General features: G+C 44.2%; 1 protein-coding gene across 2 annotated transcripts in view; it reads left to right on the top strand.

Moving 5' to 3' along the window:
- Dnah3 (dynein axonemal heavy chain 3) overlaps positions 1–21114 on the top strand; it is a 162951-nt gene that overhangs the window by 34577 nt on the left and 107260 nt on the right. For both annotated transcript variants that reach the window (XM_075972063.1, XM_075972062.1), the window contains exons 17-25: positions 216–360; positions 2847–3058; positions 7749–7840; positions 10011–10125; positions 12491–12607; positions 13783–13962; positions 15304–15440; positions 18892–19093; positions 20103–20195. In XM_075972063.1, coding sequence (XP_075828178.1) covers positions 216–360; positions 2847–3058; positions 7749–7840; positions 10011–10125; positions 12491–12607; positions 13783–13962; positions 15304–15440; positions 18892–19093; positions 20103–20195 — 1293 coding nt within the window. The remainder of the gene's footprint in view (positions 1–215; positions 361–2846; positions 3059–7748; positions 7841–10010; positions 10126–12490; positions 12608–13782; positions 13963–15303; positions 15441–18891; positions 19094–20102; positions 20196–21114) is intronic.

Here is a 21114-nt window from a genome sequence, read left to right as displayed (position 1 = left end):
AAATGGCAAGACTCAAATTATCCATTTCCAGCAGTTAGAGCTCAGGTACCATGGCCCTCAGAGACAGTACAAGGACCTGCCCACTAAGCCTGCCCTGTTGAATGCAGGTCTGCCTCCTCTACCTGGCTTTTTCAAGGCTGAGAAAGTTGTCCTGGAGGTCTCCTGGGTTCAAGAGAACCACCTACCCAACAGACAGCCTCCTCTTTTTCTTACAGTTGATCAACAAGGAGGAAGAACTCTTGGAGAAAGAGAAGAGTTCCTTCCCTCTTCTGCAAACCATAATGGTCAACAAAATACCCTATGAGCAGCTGTGGGTCACAGCCTATGAGTTCAGCATCAAGTCGGAGGAGTGGATGAACGGTAGGCCGAGTTCTAAGCCTGCCTCGGCAGTGGGGATGGAGGTGGGGATGATGGGGATCCACCCAGGCAGTTCTGAAATCACCTTTGCTCTTTGGATTCCAGGACTCTGGATTAGGACAGTCACAGTTTTTTATTTTCTGATGTAATAACAAGGGGAGATGAGGAACCAAAGAGCAAGAGACCTATTTTCAGGTTTAAATCCCATCAGCACCCAGAGCCTTTGCCACGGTGATGATTCCAACAAGAGGAGAGAGATGCAGAACCGTGCCTCTGAGTGTTGCTTTAATAAGGGCCAGAGTGCCACTGGCATCTGGAAACTACCAGGCTCTGGAGTCTAGGGAAGCAGGTGTGGGTGGGATCAACAGAGCATAGAGAGGACACATGAGGCAAGGAGGATGAAGGGAAAACCCCAGGTGGCTTTCGGGTTTTTGGTTCTAGCAGTTTGGTAGGCCTTGTCTTGTTGAACAGAGAAGTGACAAATTTGCTGGGAGAAAAACTCCTCAACTTAGAATCTACATGGGAACATTAGTTATTCGGTATGGGTTATTTTATATTACAATATAGTATATTGTATAGGTTACATATACAATAGAATATATTATTTTAGTTTTTATGTTATAATTTATATTATAATATCATATGATGCATAATATGTGGTAAATATGTAATATTGTATTAGTCTATAAGATATCATATCAGTATGGGGTTTAAAAGATGAGTTTGGAGAAGGTGATTTATTGAGAAGCAGATGATTTTCATTAAGACCCTGGATGCCATCTCTGGGCAAGGTGTTAAAAGGATAAAATCAGAGGCTTGGCATTCATCTCTAGGGCTCCAGCACAGTAAACCCAGCTGGATGGACATCTTTGCTGAGGTTCTCGGGGGCAATTATGATGACTTTCTTTTTGAAAACATTTGTATTCATTCTCTGACAATGTCATATGTGTTCATAGTGTGTTTTGGTCAGAATCGCTCCTGTTCTTTGTTGCTGTGTTCTTAAGATGAATTCCTAAGTACAAAATGTCTAAGATCCAAAAGGCGTGTTGTGAGAATTGCTAAGGTTTTTAGAAGGACTCGTGGGGGAAACCTGACTTTCCTTATTGTCGTCCAGAGAAGTAACGTTTTCCTTCATTCTCCTGGCGATTTGTGAGTGCCCGTTTCTCACTCTCCTCACAAACCTGAAGAAGAAAACTTCGAGAGTGGCGTTTTCTTATTGGCTGCTGCAACTATTACCTTACTTCCAACTTTAAAAAAGAAAAGACACTTTTTCGCATTTCCCATTGAAGTTGAGTGTGTACCGAGAAGCAGAATTCCCTGTGCTGTGGCTCCCTGGGACTCTCTCCCTCCTCTGAGCCTCATCTGTGCTCTTGGCTGCGTCACTACCTAAGAGAAGAAGGTCACTTCTGTGGTTGAGAGGGAACCGTGACTTTGTATCTTAGCCTGAAATTCACCCTGCTGCTAAAGTCACCATTAATCCAGTCCACCTGACAGGCAGGAGCCACCCCTCACCCTGGAAGTGGCTTTGGTTCCAACTATTCTGCTAGTCCTTACTTTTTCTTGTAAGATTTAATTTTCTAGTGATTTGACAAAAATGCCTCGAGTTACTGAGGCGTATTTAGTGAGAGGAGTTGCATGTGGCCTAGGCAGCCCTGAGGGTTGGAAGGTGCTTAGGAGTCAGTTAGCTATATCGCAATGCATTACCATGGGAACAAGGAAAAATTTGGACTGAATGAGAAAGCCAATGCTAAAAACTCCCTGCCCCTCCCCAAAATAGGAGAAAGAAACGAATGTTTTGAAGTACTTTAAAAACTGAAATGTCATTTATTTAAGGGTATGCATATCGGGGGAGCCTCTCACTGAACCCCCAGTCCCCATCTTGACTAGACTGGCTGGCCAGAGAGCCCCATGATCTACCTGTCTCCCCCACCTCAGTGCTGAGGTTACAGCCACACATATCGCCTGGCTTGGTTTGTTTGCTGTTTTGTTTGAACAAGGTGCTTGGGATCTAATCTCTAGCCCTCATTTTAGCCACTGAGCCTGGAGTCTTTGTATTTCTTTCTGGCCTTGTTCAATAATTTCAAGCTTATATTAATTATAATATTATATATTATCTTCTTAGAACTCTAGAGGGCTCCCATTCCCAAACTGTTAAGTTACAACACATTGAAATCCTTTGAATTCTACCGGCACAGCATTTAAAACCAATTAGAACGACTAACTCCCTGAGTGTACATACGTGATGTGTCCAGAGCAGCATTTGCCGTTTTGTTTATACCGCCTCACGCTGCTTCCAGCCACCCTTCCAGAGTGTGTGAATGGCAGGTGACAGCGTGGAGGCTCTACTGGCTAAGCAGAGGCATCAGTTCAGATCCAGGCCTAACCCCAGAGACTAAGCCCATTTCATCATAACTGCCACCGTCCTCAAGTCCAGGGAATTAACACATGACCGGAATCTCCATCGTAGTCTGGGCTTCTCTTTTTTCCAGGCCCCCTCTTTTTACTGAATGCGGAGGAAATCGCAGAGGACATTGGGAACATGTGGAGGACGACGTACAGGTTGACCAAGACCTTGTTAGATGTGCCTGCTCCCCGGCGCTTAGCAGAGAACGTCAAGTTGAAGATTGAAAAGTTCAAGCAGCACATACCCATCCTCAGCATCTCCTGCAACCCTGGCATGAAGGATCGGCACTGGCAGCAGGTTCTTGTCACCCCCAGTGTGGTCCAGCCTGCCCCTTTTCCCCTGGGAAAGCAGGAAATGAAAGTCTTCTTGAGGGAAAAGAGGTTATATTTGGCTGGCTAGTCTTCAGAAAGGGAATAGGTAGATCATGGGATGAACTTCTAACCTCATGGCCAGGTTGATCCTTTTAGTTAGGCCCCCACTGTGGTGTGTAAAAAATCCTAGACAGTGGTTATAGTCAGAATGGGAAAGCTGTAATTGGCTCCTCCATTCACAAAAAGAAAGTCCCCCCTTTTCTGAGACCTTGCAAATGATCTCAGATGATTCCTGTGTGGGTTTTCTTTGGTGTAGAGTTTCCTGGTCAAACAGGCTAGGTTTAGAAGGAGTTTGACACATTGGGTGTGGTGGCACATTCTCATAATCCCAGCATTTGAGAAGCTGAGACAGACTACAGAGTACATTCCAGGCTAGTCTGGGCTACAGAATGAGACCCTGTCTCAAACAAATAGACAAACAGAGAAGTTAGTTGCTCTCTCCTTAAGCTCTTTAAGCCCATAAATTAGAGCAATAAATTATTCTCCCTAAAAATAGTTAGGATTTTAATAAGCAACAAAGTGTGAGGTGACAAGTGTGGTGTGAACACCAAGTACGAAAAGGAAGGTTTGCTGTGTTTCGAAAGTGATTGCCACATTTAAGTGTCCTTGAGTGCTCTCTCCCAGGAAGTAGCTACGTGGAGTGGCAAGGTGGCCAGCTTGACATGGGCAGATTCTTCTCTAAGAACTATGCCTGAGATTAAACCACAGAAAGATGGGAGTATTGATACATGAATGGGTCAAGGTCTGTCTGCAGAGAGGAGCTGTCTTCAGCTTCACAGAAAAGCAGGAGACTCGGGACCCTGGCAAGGGTTAGGATGCTGTGCAGGAAGGCAGGTGATAGATAGGTCATCATGTGGGCCTCTCCCCTAAAGGGAATCTGTGAAGGGCTTCTGACCTTATAGATAGATGCTTATGGGGGTTCTATCCTCATGGATGTGGGTGACCTAGACTTTTGACCTTTGTCGGGATCTAAGAACGTGGGTGGACAGGTGACTTCTTACAGTGCCAGACTTCTTGAGATGGCAGTATTCAAAGTGTTTGCGTCAACCCTTAAAGAACACTCCTTAGGGCCAAGGGTGTGACTCAGTCTTAGGGTACTTGCCCAACATGCACAAGCCTCTAAATTTGAGCCCCAGCAACTCAAAAGTATCAAATATGATTTTTTAAAAAAGAAAGCACTCAAAGGGTCTCTGAGCCTTCTCGGGGTGCTGTCTCTGTCATCTGCGGTCCTCACGTGTAAGCACCAACCTCGCCTTTCAGGCATTCTTAGTTCTCATCATTCTTATCTTTTCCTAGGCCTCTTAAACAAACATTCTTTAGACTTATAACCGAGTAGTGATCTCAGCTCAGACACAAACTCCCAGACATTTAATAATAAATAAGGCACTCTTTATTTGAATTCTTCCATTTCATCTTCAACAACTCTTTGAAATAGGCACTGTTCATAGGTAGAAAAACTGAGCGTTGAAAAGTAAGCTGTCATATAGCTTGTTAGTGGGCCAGGAGGGAGCTGGAATCCAGGTCTGTTTGGCTTAAATAAAGCATGTCAAGAGAGCACATGAGGAGTGAGGAAGAAAGGCAGACGGGGCAGGGCATCAAAACTAACAGTGGAACATAGCCCCAGGAAGGAAGGAAGGTAGGAAGGAGGGAGGGAGGGAGGGAGGGAAGGAGGGAGGGAGAAAGGAAGGAAGGAAGGAAGGAAGGAAGGAAGGAAGGAAGGAAGGAAGGAAGGAAGGAAGAGGTCTCTAGAGTGGATATCCAGCAGGCTGAGAGGGTAAGAAAGGACATGGGTCACCAGATGTCTTAGGGGCTGTCCCCACTCAGGGCCCCACACCTGTGACAGTCCCAAACTCGGCAAAGCTACAATCTGCCCTAATGTCTCCCCTCCCACCTCGCCACTGAGGAGAGATTTATATAGATTCTGGTTTTGGCAAAAAAGGCTCTAAAATCTAAGCCACCTGTGATGTCTCGAGGACTGAAGACAGGTTTTCTGGGATCCCAGGATGGCTGGGCTGTGGTTTCTGGCCAACTGAACTTAGAGGTCTTGTTGTTTGGGTTTAAAATAAGGTTGGACAAGGAAACATGTAGCCAGTGCTATGGACCAAAACTGGCCCTAAAGTTTTGAAGATGCTGTTCCTAGGAGCAGAGCCAGCCGTACACATGGGCTAATGATTCTAGCAGTCACGCATGAAGACTGCAACGTTCTCTTTTCTTTTTTCTGGTAGTGGGGTTTAAGCCTAGTAACTTGTGCATGCGATACAAGTGCCCTTCCATTAAGCTGCTCTCAGATCACCTATGTTTTCTAAAGTAAAAGGAAATAAGTAAAATAAATTTCATAGATATATGCTATCTAAACAAGTACACATTGTCATTTGTGTAGCTATCCACCTTGAGCAGTAGTATGAAGTCTTTGGTACTATACCCAGAACACGTCTCAATTCAGGCAAGCATGTTTGAGAAGCTTAGAGGCCACAAGGGACTAGTGTCCACATAGACAGCATTGTTCCAGGATCTTAAAATTAGAGGAAAAAAATGCCTTGTCAGTATTTATATTTTTAAAAAATAATCTAAAAGTTCTGTCAATCTCCAGCCCTCACTGTGAGGCAATTATTATGCTGAATGCTTTATGTAAGTGTACTTTAGCCCCTGAGAGAGTCTGTGTGTTGCTGTATTTTAATGTATAAAAGAATAAACAGGGGCAACAAGACGGGTCAGCAGGCAAAAGAACTTGCCCCCAAGCCTGACAACCTGAGTTCAATCCCTGGGACCTGTATGTCAGAAAGAGAAAGCCAATTCCTGCAAATTGTCCTCTGACCTCCACATGTGTGCTACGATATCCAGGTGCATGCGACACACACATACAAATACACACATAGATAGATAGATAGATAGATAGATAGATAGATAGATAGATAGATAGTAGATAGATAGATAGATAGATAGTAGATAGATAGATAGATAGATAGTAGATAGATAGATAGATAGATAGATAGATAGATAGATAGATAGATAGATAGATAGATAGATAGATGATAGATAATAAATAGTAGATAGATAGATAGATAGATAGATAGATAGATAGATAGATAGATAGATAGATAGATAGATAGATAGAAGATAGATATCAGATATTTTCAATAATAAGTGAAAGGTCAAAGCTACAAATTTACTGTGCAGACTGTGTTCTGTAAAATTCTGCCAAATGCCACCTTTGTCCAGAGCTGTGCAGTGTATGGCACAGACAGCTGTACACAGGGGACCTGTAAGAGACATTAGCATTTGGTGGATAGCATTTGTTGGAATCAGAATTGGATCCAGAAGCCAATTCTGCTATTTATTAGCTGAATGGTCGTAGACAAGATCATTTCTCCAGCTCAGATTCTTTAGGTGGAACGTGGGAAGAACACATTAGCAAGCTCTTCATGGTGCTAGGATACTAAAATAAGCGTGGGAAGCTCTCTGAAACAATCCCATTCATCGTCAGCCCCCAGTAAGTGCTCGTTACTTTTAGTTTATTACCGTACTGCTCCTCCAGAGGTCCCCAGAACACAGACTGGAAGCCATTCGAGTTCTCTGATTGAGTCGGACTTTTCCTCCACAAATGCTGCCGCCTACCAAGTGTCAGGTGCCAAGGACACAGGGTAAGGCAGTGTGTGACACGACCCCCACATCCTTTCTGCTCTGGCGTTCTCTAATCCTCTGGCAGCCGAGTAAAGGAAAAGCCCAGCAACAGATTATTTTTTCAGACAGATGCTCATTCCTGCTTCAGTCCTCATCTCTTCTTTACCATGGGGGACCTTGGTGCTACCCAGGTCTTCCAGAAGCTCCACGCAGAGCTCCCTTAGGGGTGTTTGTGCTGAAGAGGTGAGCCTGAGGCAGTGTCACACCAGCGGGATGGGGACCCTGACAAGTAACCCCCTGGAGTGGATGGGGGACTTTCCTTTGTTCTGTTTTGAACAGTACTTGGGATTGAACCTGGGTGCATGCTGTGCCATTAATCACCTTTCACTTTTAATTTTGAGGCAGGGTCTCACTAAGCTGGCCAAGCTGGCCTTGAACTCACTCTGTAGGGCTAAAAATGATGACTCTCCTTCCTCAGACTCTTGAGTAGCCAACATCACAAACCCTGCTTTAATGCTTTTTTGAAGGGAATCCTTGCTGTTCCCCAGCTCAGAGCTCTGGAAAGTCTATCTGACAGACCCTCCCTGTCACTCAGCAAGTACTCACCTCAGCTTGTCCCAAACCCAGCTTCCCCGGAAGCACAGCTGAGGCTCTGTTCCAGTCTTTTGAATGTTCGTGAATTGATGGGGAGACAAACTTGGGAGAAACCAGCTACGGTTTGGCTTTGCAACAGCCTCCAGAACCCTCAGACTGACAATGTCAGACTCAACAGCCACCAGTCCCGTGTGGTCATTTAATGGAGTATGAGTTAGCTAACACTAAGTGAACATGAAAGTCCCTTCACCTTAGCCCCAGTTTTAGTGCTCAAGAGCCTCCTGGGATGAGTAGCTACAATACTGGACAGTGCAGATAATTTAATTTTCCATTCTTATAGAGGTTCTACTGGGCAACACTACCTTCCACAACCACCCCTCGTCTCTGTCCTTCCTTTGCAGATCAGCGAGATTGTTGGCTATGAGATAAAGCCCTCAGAGACAACGTGCCTCGCGAACATGGTGGAATTTGGATTTGGCAAATTTGTTGAAAAGTAAGGTTCATCCTTTGTTCTAGACAGGTTTTGGTTCAGGGGTCACTGTGATCTCCTAAGTGAAAGTGAATTAAAAATTTTAATGACCCCTGACTTACCCAAGTGGCTATTTCTTTTCCTGCTGTAGAGTTGGGACTAGAAAGAATTAGGGGTTTTATTTCAATGGAAAGTGAAAAACAAATGTCTTCTGTGAACCTGAGACTCTGCCCAGCTCTTAGAACTTGGAGCAAAACCACTCAGCCTTCATGGACCTGTTTCCTTTTAAAATAAACAGCAAGCTAGGAGTGATCTTCAACTGCTAAACCCATGGAGCACACGGTGATGAACAGACCTCTTTGTTTTCTCCTTCCCCGAGTGCCCCGGAATTGCAGCGTGAGAATTTGCATGATCTGAATGGCTATTTTTACTTCTATTTGTTTTGGGGGGGGCATCGTAAGTGTGTTTATGAATGGGGGTACATATATGGGGGAATACATGTGTGTATGTGTATGTGCAAGTGGAGGTCAGAGGTAAACCTTGGGTGTCACTCCTTAGGCACCAAGTAGGCTAGGCTGTCTGGCCAGTGAGCCTCAGGGATCTTCTGCCCTCTGTCTCCTCGATGCTGAGTATCCAAGAGTGTGCCAACTCTCACCTCAAGAATTCTTCACCTGGGTGTTGGGGATCTAACTCAGGTTCTCCTGCTTGTATGGCGAGCACACACTTACTTAGCCGTCTCCCAGGCCCTCACATACTATTTTTTAAATCAGTAATATTCAGAATTCTGTTTTCATACTTCCTTTAAGGAATAGATGGAGAGATTTTATATTGGTTCAAGTCTGTTAGACAACTTGGATGGGACCTCGAGGGATGGATGTTCATGGTTCTCAGGGCTTGGTACCTAGAGTTGCTGCATCTCCATCTTGGGGGATCTAGTTAGAAAACCATGTTCTCGGGCCACACCCAACCCGTTGATCAAATTGGGGCTTTAGGCCTAGCTATTGTATTTTGTTTTGTTTCGTCTTGCTTTAATCCTCTGGGTTGGTACTGTCTAAGACAGGAGCCAAGCTAAAGGCTACTACTGGGCCCTTGGCATGTCGCTATCCAGAACCAATGTATGGAACTCAAAAATACAGGCTGGATTTCAAAAGCTTACCAAGAAAATAAGAATGCAAATGACTGACAGTTTTATTTTGAGACAGTCCCACTTTGTAGTTGTGCCTGGCCTTGAACTTGCTGTATAGATCAGGCTGACTTTGAACTCATAGACATCTCCTTGCCTCTGCCTTCTAAATGTTGGGTTTAAAGGTATGCACTAGCACACTCAGCCAGATAGCAGTTTTTTATTCATTTTCCAATGATAATATTTTGAATGCAGTAAGTTATTGTCAATTGTTTCATCCCTTTCTTGCTTTTCTCCTTTTTTCTATTTATTTATTATTTTAAAAACAATCTTATTTTACATACCAATCCCAGTTCTCTTTCTCTCTCTGTCTCTCTCTGTCTCTCTCTGTCTCTCTCTCTCTCTCTCTCTCTCTCTCTCTCTCTCTTTCTCTCTCTCTCTCTCCTGTTCTCCTGCTCCCCCTACCTTCTCCCCACCCCATCCCCCATCCACTCAGAGAAGGTGAGGCCTCCCATGGGGAGTCAACAAAGTCTGTCACAGCACTTGAGGCAGGACCAAGGCCCTCTCCTTGTATCTAGGCGAGCAAGGAATCCCTCCATAGGGAATGGGCTCCAAAGAGCCAGATGATGCACTAGGGATGAATACTGGTTCCACTGCCATTGGCCCCACAAACTGCCCATGCCAAACAACTGTCACCCACATTCAGAGGGCCTAGTTTGGTCTTTTGTTGGTTTCCCAGCTGTCAGTCTGGAGTCAGTGAGCCCCCACTAGCTCGGGCCAGTCTTCATGGCCTCATTTTAATATGATCACCTCATTAAATGCTCTTCGATTATAGCCACATAAGAGTGATTGGCGATTAGAACTGCGGTGTGAATTTTGGAGAAACACTCAACTTATAACAGCCCCCAAAGACAACAGTACTCAGAACATTGGACATAGATGGCAAACTTTAGAGAAAACATCCTGTTGAAATGAAAGCTTCTGGAAATCTCTTTAAGACTGCACTGAAATTGCTTCCTGGGGTTTCCTCTGCCAGCTCCTGTTGATGTTGATGGTGTGTTCTCTCCTCAGGCTGGAGCCCATTAGCGCAGCTGCCAGCAAGGAATATTCCCTGGAGAAAAACCTGGAGAAGATGAAGTCGGACTGGGTCAACATGACGTTCAGTTTCGTGAAATACAGGGACACGGTGAGTCAGGCGAATGGGAATGCCCTGGAAGCAGCCCTGGGCTGCTAGTAGATCTAGACCTGGTTCCCCCAGCATTGCAACAGACCTCACAGAATAACCCTCCATCTGTGTACTTCCTCTGTCTGCCTCTCCTCCGTCATCCTGGCTCTCACATGCTGCTGGAACTGTGCATCTCCAAATCATAAGGTTGACCTGGTGCAAAGGAATGGAGTGTGTCTCCTGAATTAGCATGTCTCAAGAGGAACACTGGCTTGTGTAACTACACGCACGCACACGCACACACACACACACACACACACACACAGATCAAGTCCTTCAGAAGCATATCTGAGGTTGACAACAACACATCCTACCTCCTGAATGCTGATGTGCAGAGGAATTTCTTCAAGATCTCTTTAAATTGGGGAGACTAGAGGTTCTCACGTACTAGCAAGTTCCCAGGCACTTACACCACTTTGAACTGTACAAATATAAATGTCCTGATTTTCATGGGGACTTACAGATAGCATATGAGTCTGTGCAATGGATGTGAAGGTGCATTCCTTCGATAACCCCTGGATCTAGTTTGCTCTTAGGATGAAGCACAGGGTGGATATGAGGGTTGCTTCCCAGTACATTGTGGAGGGCACAGATATCCACATACTGCTCCCCATGGGCACCTAGAACAGCATCTCAAATGCTAACTGCACAGGAGAATCATTTGGGATACTTAACAAGAAAATCACAATTTATTTTTTCCTGCTCTTCTACCCTCTGGGTGCCTGAGCATCTCCACTCACCCTCCTAGTTTGGAGGTTGAACTCAGAGCCTTGTTCTTGTTGGGAAAACACTCTAACACATAGCCACATCTCCCAGTACTCCATTTTTTGAATAGTCAACATAGACCCAAACCCTGGAGATCTGAGCACTTCTCCTCTCACTGAACAACTGATCATCCCCCTGTGACTTCTTTCTCCCTTCAGTTTTCATGGTCACAGTGCCTTGGTTTTGACTTTGGATAAGAACCACCCATGAGCCAATCAGAGGCAGGAGAACTGGAGGCAAATGAGTTTATTACTGGGTCTCTCCCAACAAGGCTGGGTCTCACAGTTTCAATAAGCTTGGGAGCTGCACATTCTGATTGGGTCAGACACTGCTCCAGAGGCTGCTGGGCTGCAATGCAGAGCTCAGTTATAGGCCTAGGAGCAGATTCATCATTCCTTATCCATTTTCAAAGTTTATGACTGAAGTAGCTATCAACAAGAAGCAATCGCAAAATTACAGTGAAGATGCCAGTCTTTGAATAGCTAGCTAGACATGTTTTTGAGACACACTGAGAAAAAAATAGACAGAAGAATATATACAGATTTAATTCAAATCTACAATTACACTATTCATTTTGCATCCACTTCTGTGTCTACAGGCTTGAAGGAGCTGAAATCAAAGCAAGTGAGACCAGATTTGCTGTAGGTGGCAGACTCTTAGCAGTCTATCTAATGGCTCAGGGAAGAGAGTGCCGTCCATGGACATTGAAGACATAATACCTTTACATAAGAGCAAGATAGAACTCGCTGACTGTATAAGATAGAAGTTTCCAAGCTGGGGTTACATGTCTATGTACTTTTATCATGTGACCACTATACACAAAACAAGTAATCAAAGCTTTGTTTACAAGGGGATTAAGTGTAATTAGCTTAATAAGTGTGCCCTATCTCTTAGCAGATATTTCAAAAGAGCTTGTGAATTGAAATAAAAAATAATCTCTAAATTTTATTTTAAAAGAACCACAAGAACCCTTATGTCTGGCTGCAGAACATGAATCTGGGTCTTACTGATTGGAAGCTGATGCTGATGCCCAGAGAGGCAGGAAACTGGGGAAGAGGACTGTCTTCTCCCCAGTAGACTCTAGTTGCAGGTCTGGGTTAGGTTGATGTCTGCAAATAAGTCGAAAAGGAAGTGTTACTTCTTTTGTTTCAATTTGTTCATTGAGACAGGATCTTATGAAGTAGCCCAGGCTGGCCTCAAACTCATGATGTGCCTTCAGCCTCGGCCTTTCAGAGTGCTGGGATAACAGGCATTCCCCACTGCTCCTGCCCGACAATAAGTGCTTTTAGTAACCAATATGCGTCAGTACACACACGTGTGCTCTTATGCTTTGGAGACTGACATGGGAACATCTATATTGACACCTGTCTCAAAATAAATAAATATTTATGGTGAGAAAACCTTATGAGATAGATTCTTGTCTCCCTGAGGTCTCCCTGAGGTGGGAATATATACTGCAAGGCCTTCTGGAACCTTCTGGAATCGTCATAGACCATGGGATAGGCAAGGCAAAGGGGCCTCATGATTTTGACTTTGACTGCGTGGTCATCTTTATTGGCAGGATACAAACATCCTGTGTGCGGTCGATGACATTCAACTGCTACTCGATGATCACGTGATAAAGACCCAGACCATGTGTGGCTCTGCATTCATCAAGCCAATAGAAGCAGAGACTCGGGTAAGAAAATAGCCCTTGTGTATCTTGTTATGGCCCATTGGTTCTCAGTTTCTTAGAGGAGGGGTGGGGTTTCAAGTTCAATGAAAAAATAAACTTCCCTTTCCCTGAATGGAGAAATGAAAGGACTTATGGACGGAAGACTAGGAGCGATAATGACACCAGTGAGCCGTCTACCGAAAGAGATGAGCTTGAATACGCCAAGCAAAAGTATATTTGCCAAGTATTTTATAGTCTATAGCAATCTAGAATACGAGCCACATGACCCTAAGAGTTTAGCCTCCCTTAATCATTGTCTATAGAAGCTGGATAGGTCACAGTGGTGGGCATATCTTAGGGTAGAGCTCAAGGGAAGAAGAAAAAGTGGCATAGGCCTTTGGGTCTGTATTCCGGTTCTGCCTTTACTGTTAGCTGAGTGACCTCGGGAAGCTGTCTGAACGATTGTGTTCAGGGTCTGCATCTGTAAACATGAGGTTTGGTAATATCGTCATTATATCTTTAGTGTGTGTGTGTGTGTGTGTGAGAGAGAGAGAGAGAGAGAGAGAGAGAGAGAGAGAGAGAGAGAGAGAGAGAGAGAGAGAGATGGGGGGGGCTAGAGGACAGTGTTGGGCAGCAATCATTTTGTCGTTTTGGTTTTAAGCCAAGGGCTCGCATCAGTCTGGAGCTTGTCAGGTAGGCGGGGCTGACTGGTCAGAAAACCCCAGAGATCTGCCCGGCTCCTCTTTGCCTGCACCGGGATTACAAGCATAGACAACTCCACCCAGTTTTGTTGTTGTTGTTTGTTTGCTTGTTTTAACCTGAATTCTGATATAGAGGAAAGAACTTTATCAATTTAGCTATCTCTCCAACCCACATAGATTCGTTCATATCTCATAAGGTGGCTGAATTAAATTGCTTTCATATATATGTATATCCCCCTGGTCATCACTCATCAAAGAATAAGCGTTATTATTGTTATCTAACCAAAATGTGAGCTCCACAAGGCAAAAGCCTCTTTGATTCGTTATATCCATGTCCCCTAAAACAGTAACCACATGCAATACATTTCAATACATATTTGTTAGACAAGTGAATGAGTCAATGAATCAATGAATCCGTGTGTGTGTGTGTGTGTGTGTGTGCATTCACTGGGTGTGTGCTACCATTACTGACTCAGTTGTGGAATTCTAAATCCACAGAAATGGGAAGAAAAGCTGGTTCGGGTACAGGAAAATTTGGATGCCTGGTTAAAATGCCAAGTCACTTGGCTGTACCTGGAACCAATCTTTAGCTCGGAGGACATCATAGCCCAGATGCCAGAAGAGGGCAGGAAATTTGGCACTGTGGACAGTTACTGGAAAACATTGATGGCTCAGGCGGTGAGTTTTATCTCTTGTGTCTCAGCAGCAGAAAATATTATCTTGGTGCATTGTGTCTACGTCCCCTGAAACCACCAAGAAAAATTAAAAATTAACATTTTCAGTCATTGTTATAAATTATTAAAACTTCAAGTATGGAAATATGGTATATGAAAAGGAGAAAGTTTTTGGAATCTTACCTGCCTGGAGATAGTTCTTAGCAGTTTACATTATTTCTCTGTCATGCCTAATGAGATAGAGGGCTTTGTTAAAGAGCAATGCAATCACATTTTCATAGGTTAGGAATCCTTTTAGATTTCAAATAGTGGTGCATATTGATACTCAGTTATTTATGTTTTTTTTTTTGGTAAATGTGATGACTCAGATATAATCTTCAAAGTCAGAAACTGCTTAAGAAGAACATGAATTCCACTCTCTTACAACTCTGTTAGGAGGCACACAGGCTTGAACACAAGCTGTGGTGTGTGCAAATAGCGTGTAGACAATGGAGAGCAATACACTTGCCCGGGAGTGTTCAGGAGACTTCCAAAGCAGGTGACATTAGAACCAAGCCTTGAAGGATAAGTTACACATGCTAAGATGTATCTTCTGGGAGGATGTAGTTTTCCTTTTTTGAAAAAAAAAATGTGGTACATGATCCGAGAATTTATCTCAGTGGAGTATATCTGCTTAGATGACTTGTAGTCTAGACTCTAGCGGTGAGGTATGGGGGGCAGTTATAGGACCCAGTCAATGGAGCAGATTTGACATTATTCTTCTTTGGTTGCGTGCTATAGAAATCCACTAAGTGTAGGCCAAGAAAACTTACTGGGTGACTCATAGAACACAAGAATAAAAGTGTATTTTGGCCTCCCAAAGGGTCACCAGAGTCGAGGAAACCCTCCGGAACTCATAAACGCTCTATGTATACCCCTTGCCCATACTCCTCTCTCTACTTTTCCCACTTGGGGTGCTTCCTGCCGACTAGCCTACTCTGCCACAAAACATCTGGCAGGAGCTGATCCTTACACAGCCCCAAAGCTCCTTGATCAAGGTTTCCCCACAGACCAGAACAGAATGCCATGATCTAAGTTTTAGACCTCCAAAATGTTCAGATGAAATTGATTTGGTGAGATTGTGATGCCCAACCTGTACCCAGTCAACCATGATTGAAGGAATGCAGTCATGCTTACTGAGCAGTCAGCCCTGTGGGACAAGGAGAGCATCAGGTAGCTGGCTCGGCAGCATCACTAGTTGGTGGGTTGCTCGTGAATACATTACAATCTCAAGTATGCATAGTGATTCTCGTGTGTGTGTGTTTGTGTGTGTGTGTGTGTGTTTGTGTGTGTGTGTGTAACCCAGGTGAAAGACTCCAGGGTCTTGATGGCAGCTGACCAGCCAAGAATGACTGAGAAGCTTCAGGAGGCCAATCTTCTATTGGAGGACATCCAACGGGGGTTGAATGACTACCTGGAAAAGAAGAGACTCTTTTTCCCCAGGTATGCAGGATTGTTCTTTCACTGGGGCCTGCCCTCCGAGGCCATATGTAGATGGAATTACATTTTTCATGTTAGATTTGAATTAAATTCCATTTCTGCTTCCCTGTTCCCCAAGAGATGGCATCTAGGAATGAACATGTCTCCTTAGCCATCATCTAGAGCAAAGCTGAATGGATTCTGGAGGGGTTACATCTTCACTTAGGCCAGTCAATATTGTTGTTTCTGTCCAGGAAAGGACATAATAGTTACGATTAAGGCCTAGTGTTTAGAGCTAAAGAGATATCTCTTGAGATCCAAGATTTTTTATTCATTCCCTGGAAGACCTTCAGCAGATCTGGGACCCAGGCTCTCAGGATGAAATTGAGATAGGATAACACAAATGACTCTTAGTTCTTTCATTTTTCTGTGCAGGTCAACGAGCTACATATAAAATGGAAGTGTTTGAGAAACATCAGCTAGTTTGTTGAGCATTAACATTGATAGCTCCTGGTACAGTAATTTTCATCAATATTTATCTTTTTTCCACATATGTAAAAGTCAATGTGGTTTTAGAGGGCTAGTTCCAAGGGATCTCATTCCTGCATGTCTATGCACGCCAAGTTCCCTGTGGCCGGTCACTCCATGTCATTTAACTCAATAGCTGTAGGTTTGCATGCCTGTAATCCCAGTACTTGGTAGGCAGAGGCAGGAAAAAAAAAACAAGAGTTCAAGGTCATTTCTCAGGTACGAAGTTGAGCTCCAACTAGGGCTACATGAGATTCTACCTCAAAAGGCATCAACGAGAAACTGTAATGTGGCTGGACATGAAGTTTAGTTCTCCACTCTCCACCAAGAAAAACGGATAGGGTTTTACAGTTACACTGGTGATGCTTTGGTTTATCTGTGGGAGAAATTCCCTTGGTATCTGCTCAGCACAGTGTTCTCTGATAACTTTTTTCTCATATTCTTTATTTGCTCTGTCTTATAGTCAATAACCGTTTGGGGCCATTGTGTGTTATTTTTATTTTATGTGCGTGGGTGTTTGGCCTGCATGAATGTCTGTGTACCCCTTGCATGCCTGCTGCCCAAGGAGTCCAGAAGAGGGTTTCAGATCCCCTGGTACAGTTGCGAGCATTCATGTGGCTACTGGAAATCAAATTGAATTCGGAAGAGTATCCAATGCTCTTAGCTGCTGAGCCATCTCTCCAGACCACCACTGAACATTTTAAAATGGCTCAGAAAGTGGAGTTTTAATTTATTTAATACTATTTTTTTAACATAAAGAACTACTTGTGGTCAATGGCTCCTCCTTTAGACAACACAGACAAACACAAACAGTAGAAGATACATTAACTTGGAAGCACACCATTGGGAAGAGATTAAACTCTGGAAACCTCCTGAGGTTTGGGCTTTCAAAAATATTTTTATTTTATTTATGTGTGTCATGTGTGAGAGCATGCCCATGAGTGCAGGTGTCCACAGCGGCCAGAAGAGGGCGCTGAATCCCCTGGAGATGGAACTATATAGGTAATTGCCAGCAGCCAGGTCCTCTGCAAGAGCAGAGCACACTCTTAATCACTGAACCATCTCTTCAGCCTCAAGGCCTTTAGTTCCAGCCTTTTGCTGCCATTCCTAGTAAGAACAGTGATCGCCAACACTAATACAGCAGTTACATCTTGTGCCAGGACACCACACGAAGTGATTCATACTTAGGTAATCTTTAGAATAATCCTATAACAATGGGATCATTATGATTATCTTGACTTTCTAAGTGAGAAAACAATGATTTGTGATTATCTTGACTTTCTAAGTGAGAAAACAATGATTTCCTTCCCCCTCCCCCAGGAAAGACAAAACTGATAGATATCCAAGCTGCAATTTAAACCCAAGGAGTCTTGATACAATACTCAAATATTTAATATCTTTGAGATACATTCCTACCTGAGTTAAACACACATTACCACTCATGGAAATATCTCAAGAGTTGATGCATTTTTTGTAAAATAAAATCAATCACTTTTACTGAATACTTCGAACTGTTGGTGATAGTCACGTGAGCCAGTTTTACCTTAAAAATACAGAAAGCTAAATGATTTTACACTGTTACTCTGTCTTTGGACCTTGCACATAATTAATAGAGATCAATCACCCAACTGAATATTACTTAGAAATGGTAGAAACTGACATCCTCGTTAGGTTCTGATCATTCAGTCAGCCTAAAAGGCATTACTGATCCCTTCCTACCTTCTCAATACCGTGCATAGTATATCAGTTTGTTTTGCTATGTAACAAACACTCCAAAATTTAGAGGCATAAAACAACAGCCATTGATTTAGCTCATGGTTGTATGGTATGGCACATTGGGCTGGGCTTAACTGAACGGTGCTTCTGTTGGGAGCTCACTCAGTGTGACTAACAGTCAACTAGCAGTTGGTCATAATCCTTTGCCTGGTGGTTGGATTTCTGCTTCTGGGCACTAGGAAGGTTAGCCTAGGTTTGCTCACAAGGTCACAGGAGCATCAAGAGTGCCAATGATAAGGTCTCCTAATGTTTAAGGCTTGGACATTGAACACATTTGTGTTCACTAGATTCTGCCAGCCAAAGCAAGATAGAGAACTGGCCTAGGATCAAGAGATGCCAAAATCAATTGTTCCCCTTAGCTTGGGCTGGCACTATGGTCTTCACAAAACACTATGGACAACTTGTAATCCATCATACTAAGTAAGACCATAATCCCATGGACCCTTTCTTTATACAATTTTTAGTCTCAGGTTCATAAAAGAGGCTGATGCCTTGAACATTTGTTTTTGGAGGTTTGGTTTTGCATCATTAGAGCCTGAGCAAGTGGGGAAGGGGCTACTACCTCCACTTAAAAAGAGGTCTCTGGCTGCACATAGGTTCATTCCAAACACACTATTTCTATCTGCTGTGCTGGATTTCATAAGGCCATGTTCATGCAATATATAATGTACTTCACACACGTTTTCATTTCCAGCTTTAACTTTTTCTGGCATATCTAGAGACAAGGAAGACAGTATCCTCTTATCTAGAGGTTCTTGACACTGACTGCATGCGAGGGTCAGTCGGGATTTAAGACATTAGAGATTTCCCCAGACCTTATCAGACATCAGATACAAGGTACCCTCTGGGTGTTTGGACCTCAGCATTGGAATTCTTAGGAGCTCCCCAGGCCATCCTGAAGTACAAGCAGTGCTGAACCCAGCCGATCATTCCCGTCCCCGCAGTGAAGAGCTCATGCATGCCTACTCCTGCCCTTTCTCTTGCTCTCTGAGTCAAAGTGATCTTTCACAGACCAGATGGGTGATGGAGGAGAGGAGCCAGGTCCAGGAAAGACCTTGGGATGCAGCTGGTAGTCACCTGGGAGGATCCACCGGCCAGGAGCACCCCCTTGTTGGAAATGTGAACCCTCAAAAAAGCTCCTGGTGACAATAGTCTCTTTGCTCTGAACTAGGTTCTTCTTCCTGTCAAACGATGAGCTTCTGGAGATCTTGTCGGAGACAAAGGACCCCCTCCGGGTGCAGCCACACTTGAAGAAGTGCTTTGAAGGAATCGCCAAGCTGGAGTTCACAGACAACCTGGAAATCAAGGGCATGATCAGCTCAGAGAAAGAAACTGTTCCATTCATACAGACAATCTACCCAGCAAAAGCCAAAGTAATCCCCTTGTGTGTTTGAGGGGAGCTCTTTTCTTCACAGCAGAGCAAACTGGAGATGGGGGGTGTTCCCTGGGCTAAGCTCTTGGGCTCCAGTTTGTGGTGTAGAACATTTGGGGCCCAATACTTGCTGACTAAATCATTTTTAATAGTTACTCCATCTTTCTGGGCCTCGGTTCACCCATCTCTAAGATGGGGATTATACTGGAGGCCACGAGACAAATAAAACTGGAAAGACCTTGACTAAAGATGACGGACGCAGTAGCAAGAATCAGATTCCAGGTGACCTGGTGACACTTTCAGAGCCCAGGTAAATAATAACCCACTCAGAGAAAACAGAATTGATGAGAAATCTCACACCACCTAACCTGTCTTTTCATATGTACACTCTTTGGATGTACATGCAGGGTCTTGTTATTTAGGCCTGCCTCACCTTAAACTTGAGGTCCTCCTCTTTCATCTTCCTGGGTGCTAGATGACAGCCAGTTCTGCTTACTCCAAGCCATTTGATAAGGAGTAAAATTTAAGTGATTGCCAGTCCTGTGGGAAAGAGCAGCACCCAAAGAGGTAATACTGTTCTTGCAGAGGACCCAATCTCAGTGCCTAGCATCCCTGTCAGTTGGCTTACAACTGTGTGGAGCTCCAGTTCCAAGGGGTGTCATGCCTCTGGTCCCCTCAAGCGTTTGCACTCACAGGTACATATTCGTGCATAGACATGTATGCATACACATAACTTTAAAATAAAATATAAAAGGAGAAATTTATTAATTAAAACAAGGATTTCATTTGCCTCTTGAGAAGCTGCTGGCTTGAGGAGATGACTTGAACCTAGAGGAGACACACTTACTAGATAGCTGTTAATAAGCATAAAGCAATTAGTCAAAGAATATTGGCCCAAAAAGGCAGCAATCCCCCAAGCCTGCTCCAAAGAGAAATCTGGGCTCCTCCCACGGTCTCTGTCCAGGTCTGATTAACAGTTTGTGCCTCCTGCTGTTTCTATCTCCCCACAGGGCATGGTGGAAAAGTGGCTGCAGCAGGTGGAGCAGATGATGCTGGCCAGCATGCGGCACGTTATCGGAAATGGGATTGAAGCATACGCTGAGGTAAACGGGAATTAGTGTCCCTATGCCAGGGCTTTGGGACTGTAGAGAAAGCTTGGGGGAGTGGTCTGGATGGGCCAGTTCACCAGGACCTTGACTGTACTCCGGAAACCTACCTCTCTGAGCCTCTATGGGACCTTTGACCTGTGAATCCAAGGGCAGTGAGCATTTTCCTGATGGAGTTAGCTGGTTGAAGCAGGTATGGAAGAGAAGAGTTACCTAGGTGATGGAGGTGGGATGGGCGTAGGGGCTTTGCTTTCTGTCACGTGGGACTGATGGCTCCATTTAGTTCCTATTCCAGGTGGGCATTCACTTGTATCACTTGCGAGTGACATTCTAAGCCCCCCAAATTAACGGAAACAAGTACGACCCAAAGCCTAAGAAAAAATAACCTATTGTGACAAATCTTCAGCAGTCAGCCTCCAGCCAGGCTCCCGTTAGCAGTGTCTGAGTTTTGCCCCCTCTTTAAGTGTGTGCCTTACTTCCAGGCCCAACCCCGTGGTAAGACTCCGTCTATCAAACAAACATATGCACCCAATGCCTTTACACAAAGGTTCTCAAGACCAGCCTGGCTGTCCCACATGGCAGATTTCAAAATCTAAATTCCATTTTCCCTGATGAATTCCGAGTCACAGAGCAAGAGCTGCCAGTGTGAAGTTAGCTATCAGTTCACACTTTTTCTGTGAAAGGCCAAGCGAACACCCCCACCTCTGTGAGCCAGACTCTGGCTGCAGTACCTAACTCTACCCCACGGCACAAAAGCATCATAGACAAGATATAAATGACAAACATGACTGTGTTGTGATAAAACTATGTACAACTTCAAGCAGACGTGATCCACAAGGTCCCATGGAGCCCAGACTGGCCTCAAACTCACTATGCAGCCAAGGGCACCCTTGAACTTCCCATCCTCCTGCCTCCA

This window comes from Microtus pennsylvanicus, chromosome 5 (genome assembly GCF_037038515.1).
Source record: "Microtus pennsylvanicus isolate mMicPen1 chromosome 5, mMicPen1.hap1, whole genome shotgun sequence".
In the NCBI taxonomy this organism is placed as follows: domain Eukaryota; kingdom Metazoa; phylum Chordata; class Mammalia; order Rodentia; family Cricetidae; genus Microtus; species Microtus pennsylvanicus.
Note: the sequence above shows the minus strand (reverse complement) of the source record. Positions and strands in the feature narration are given on the sequence as shown.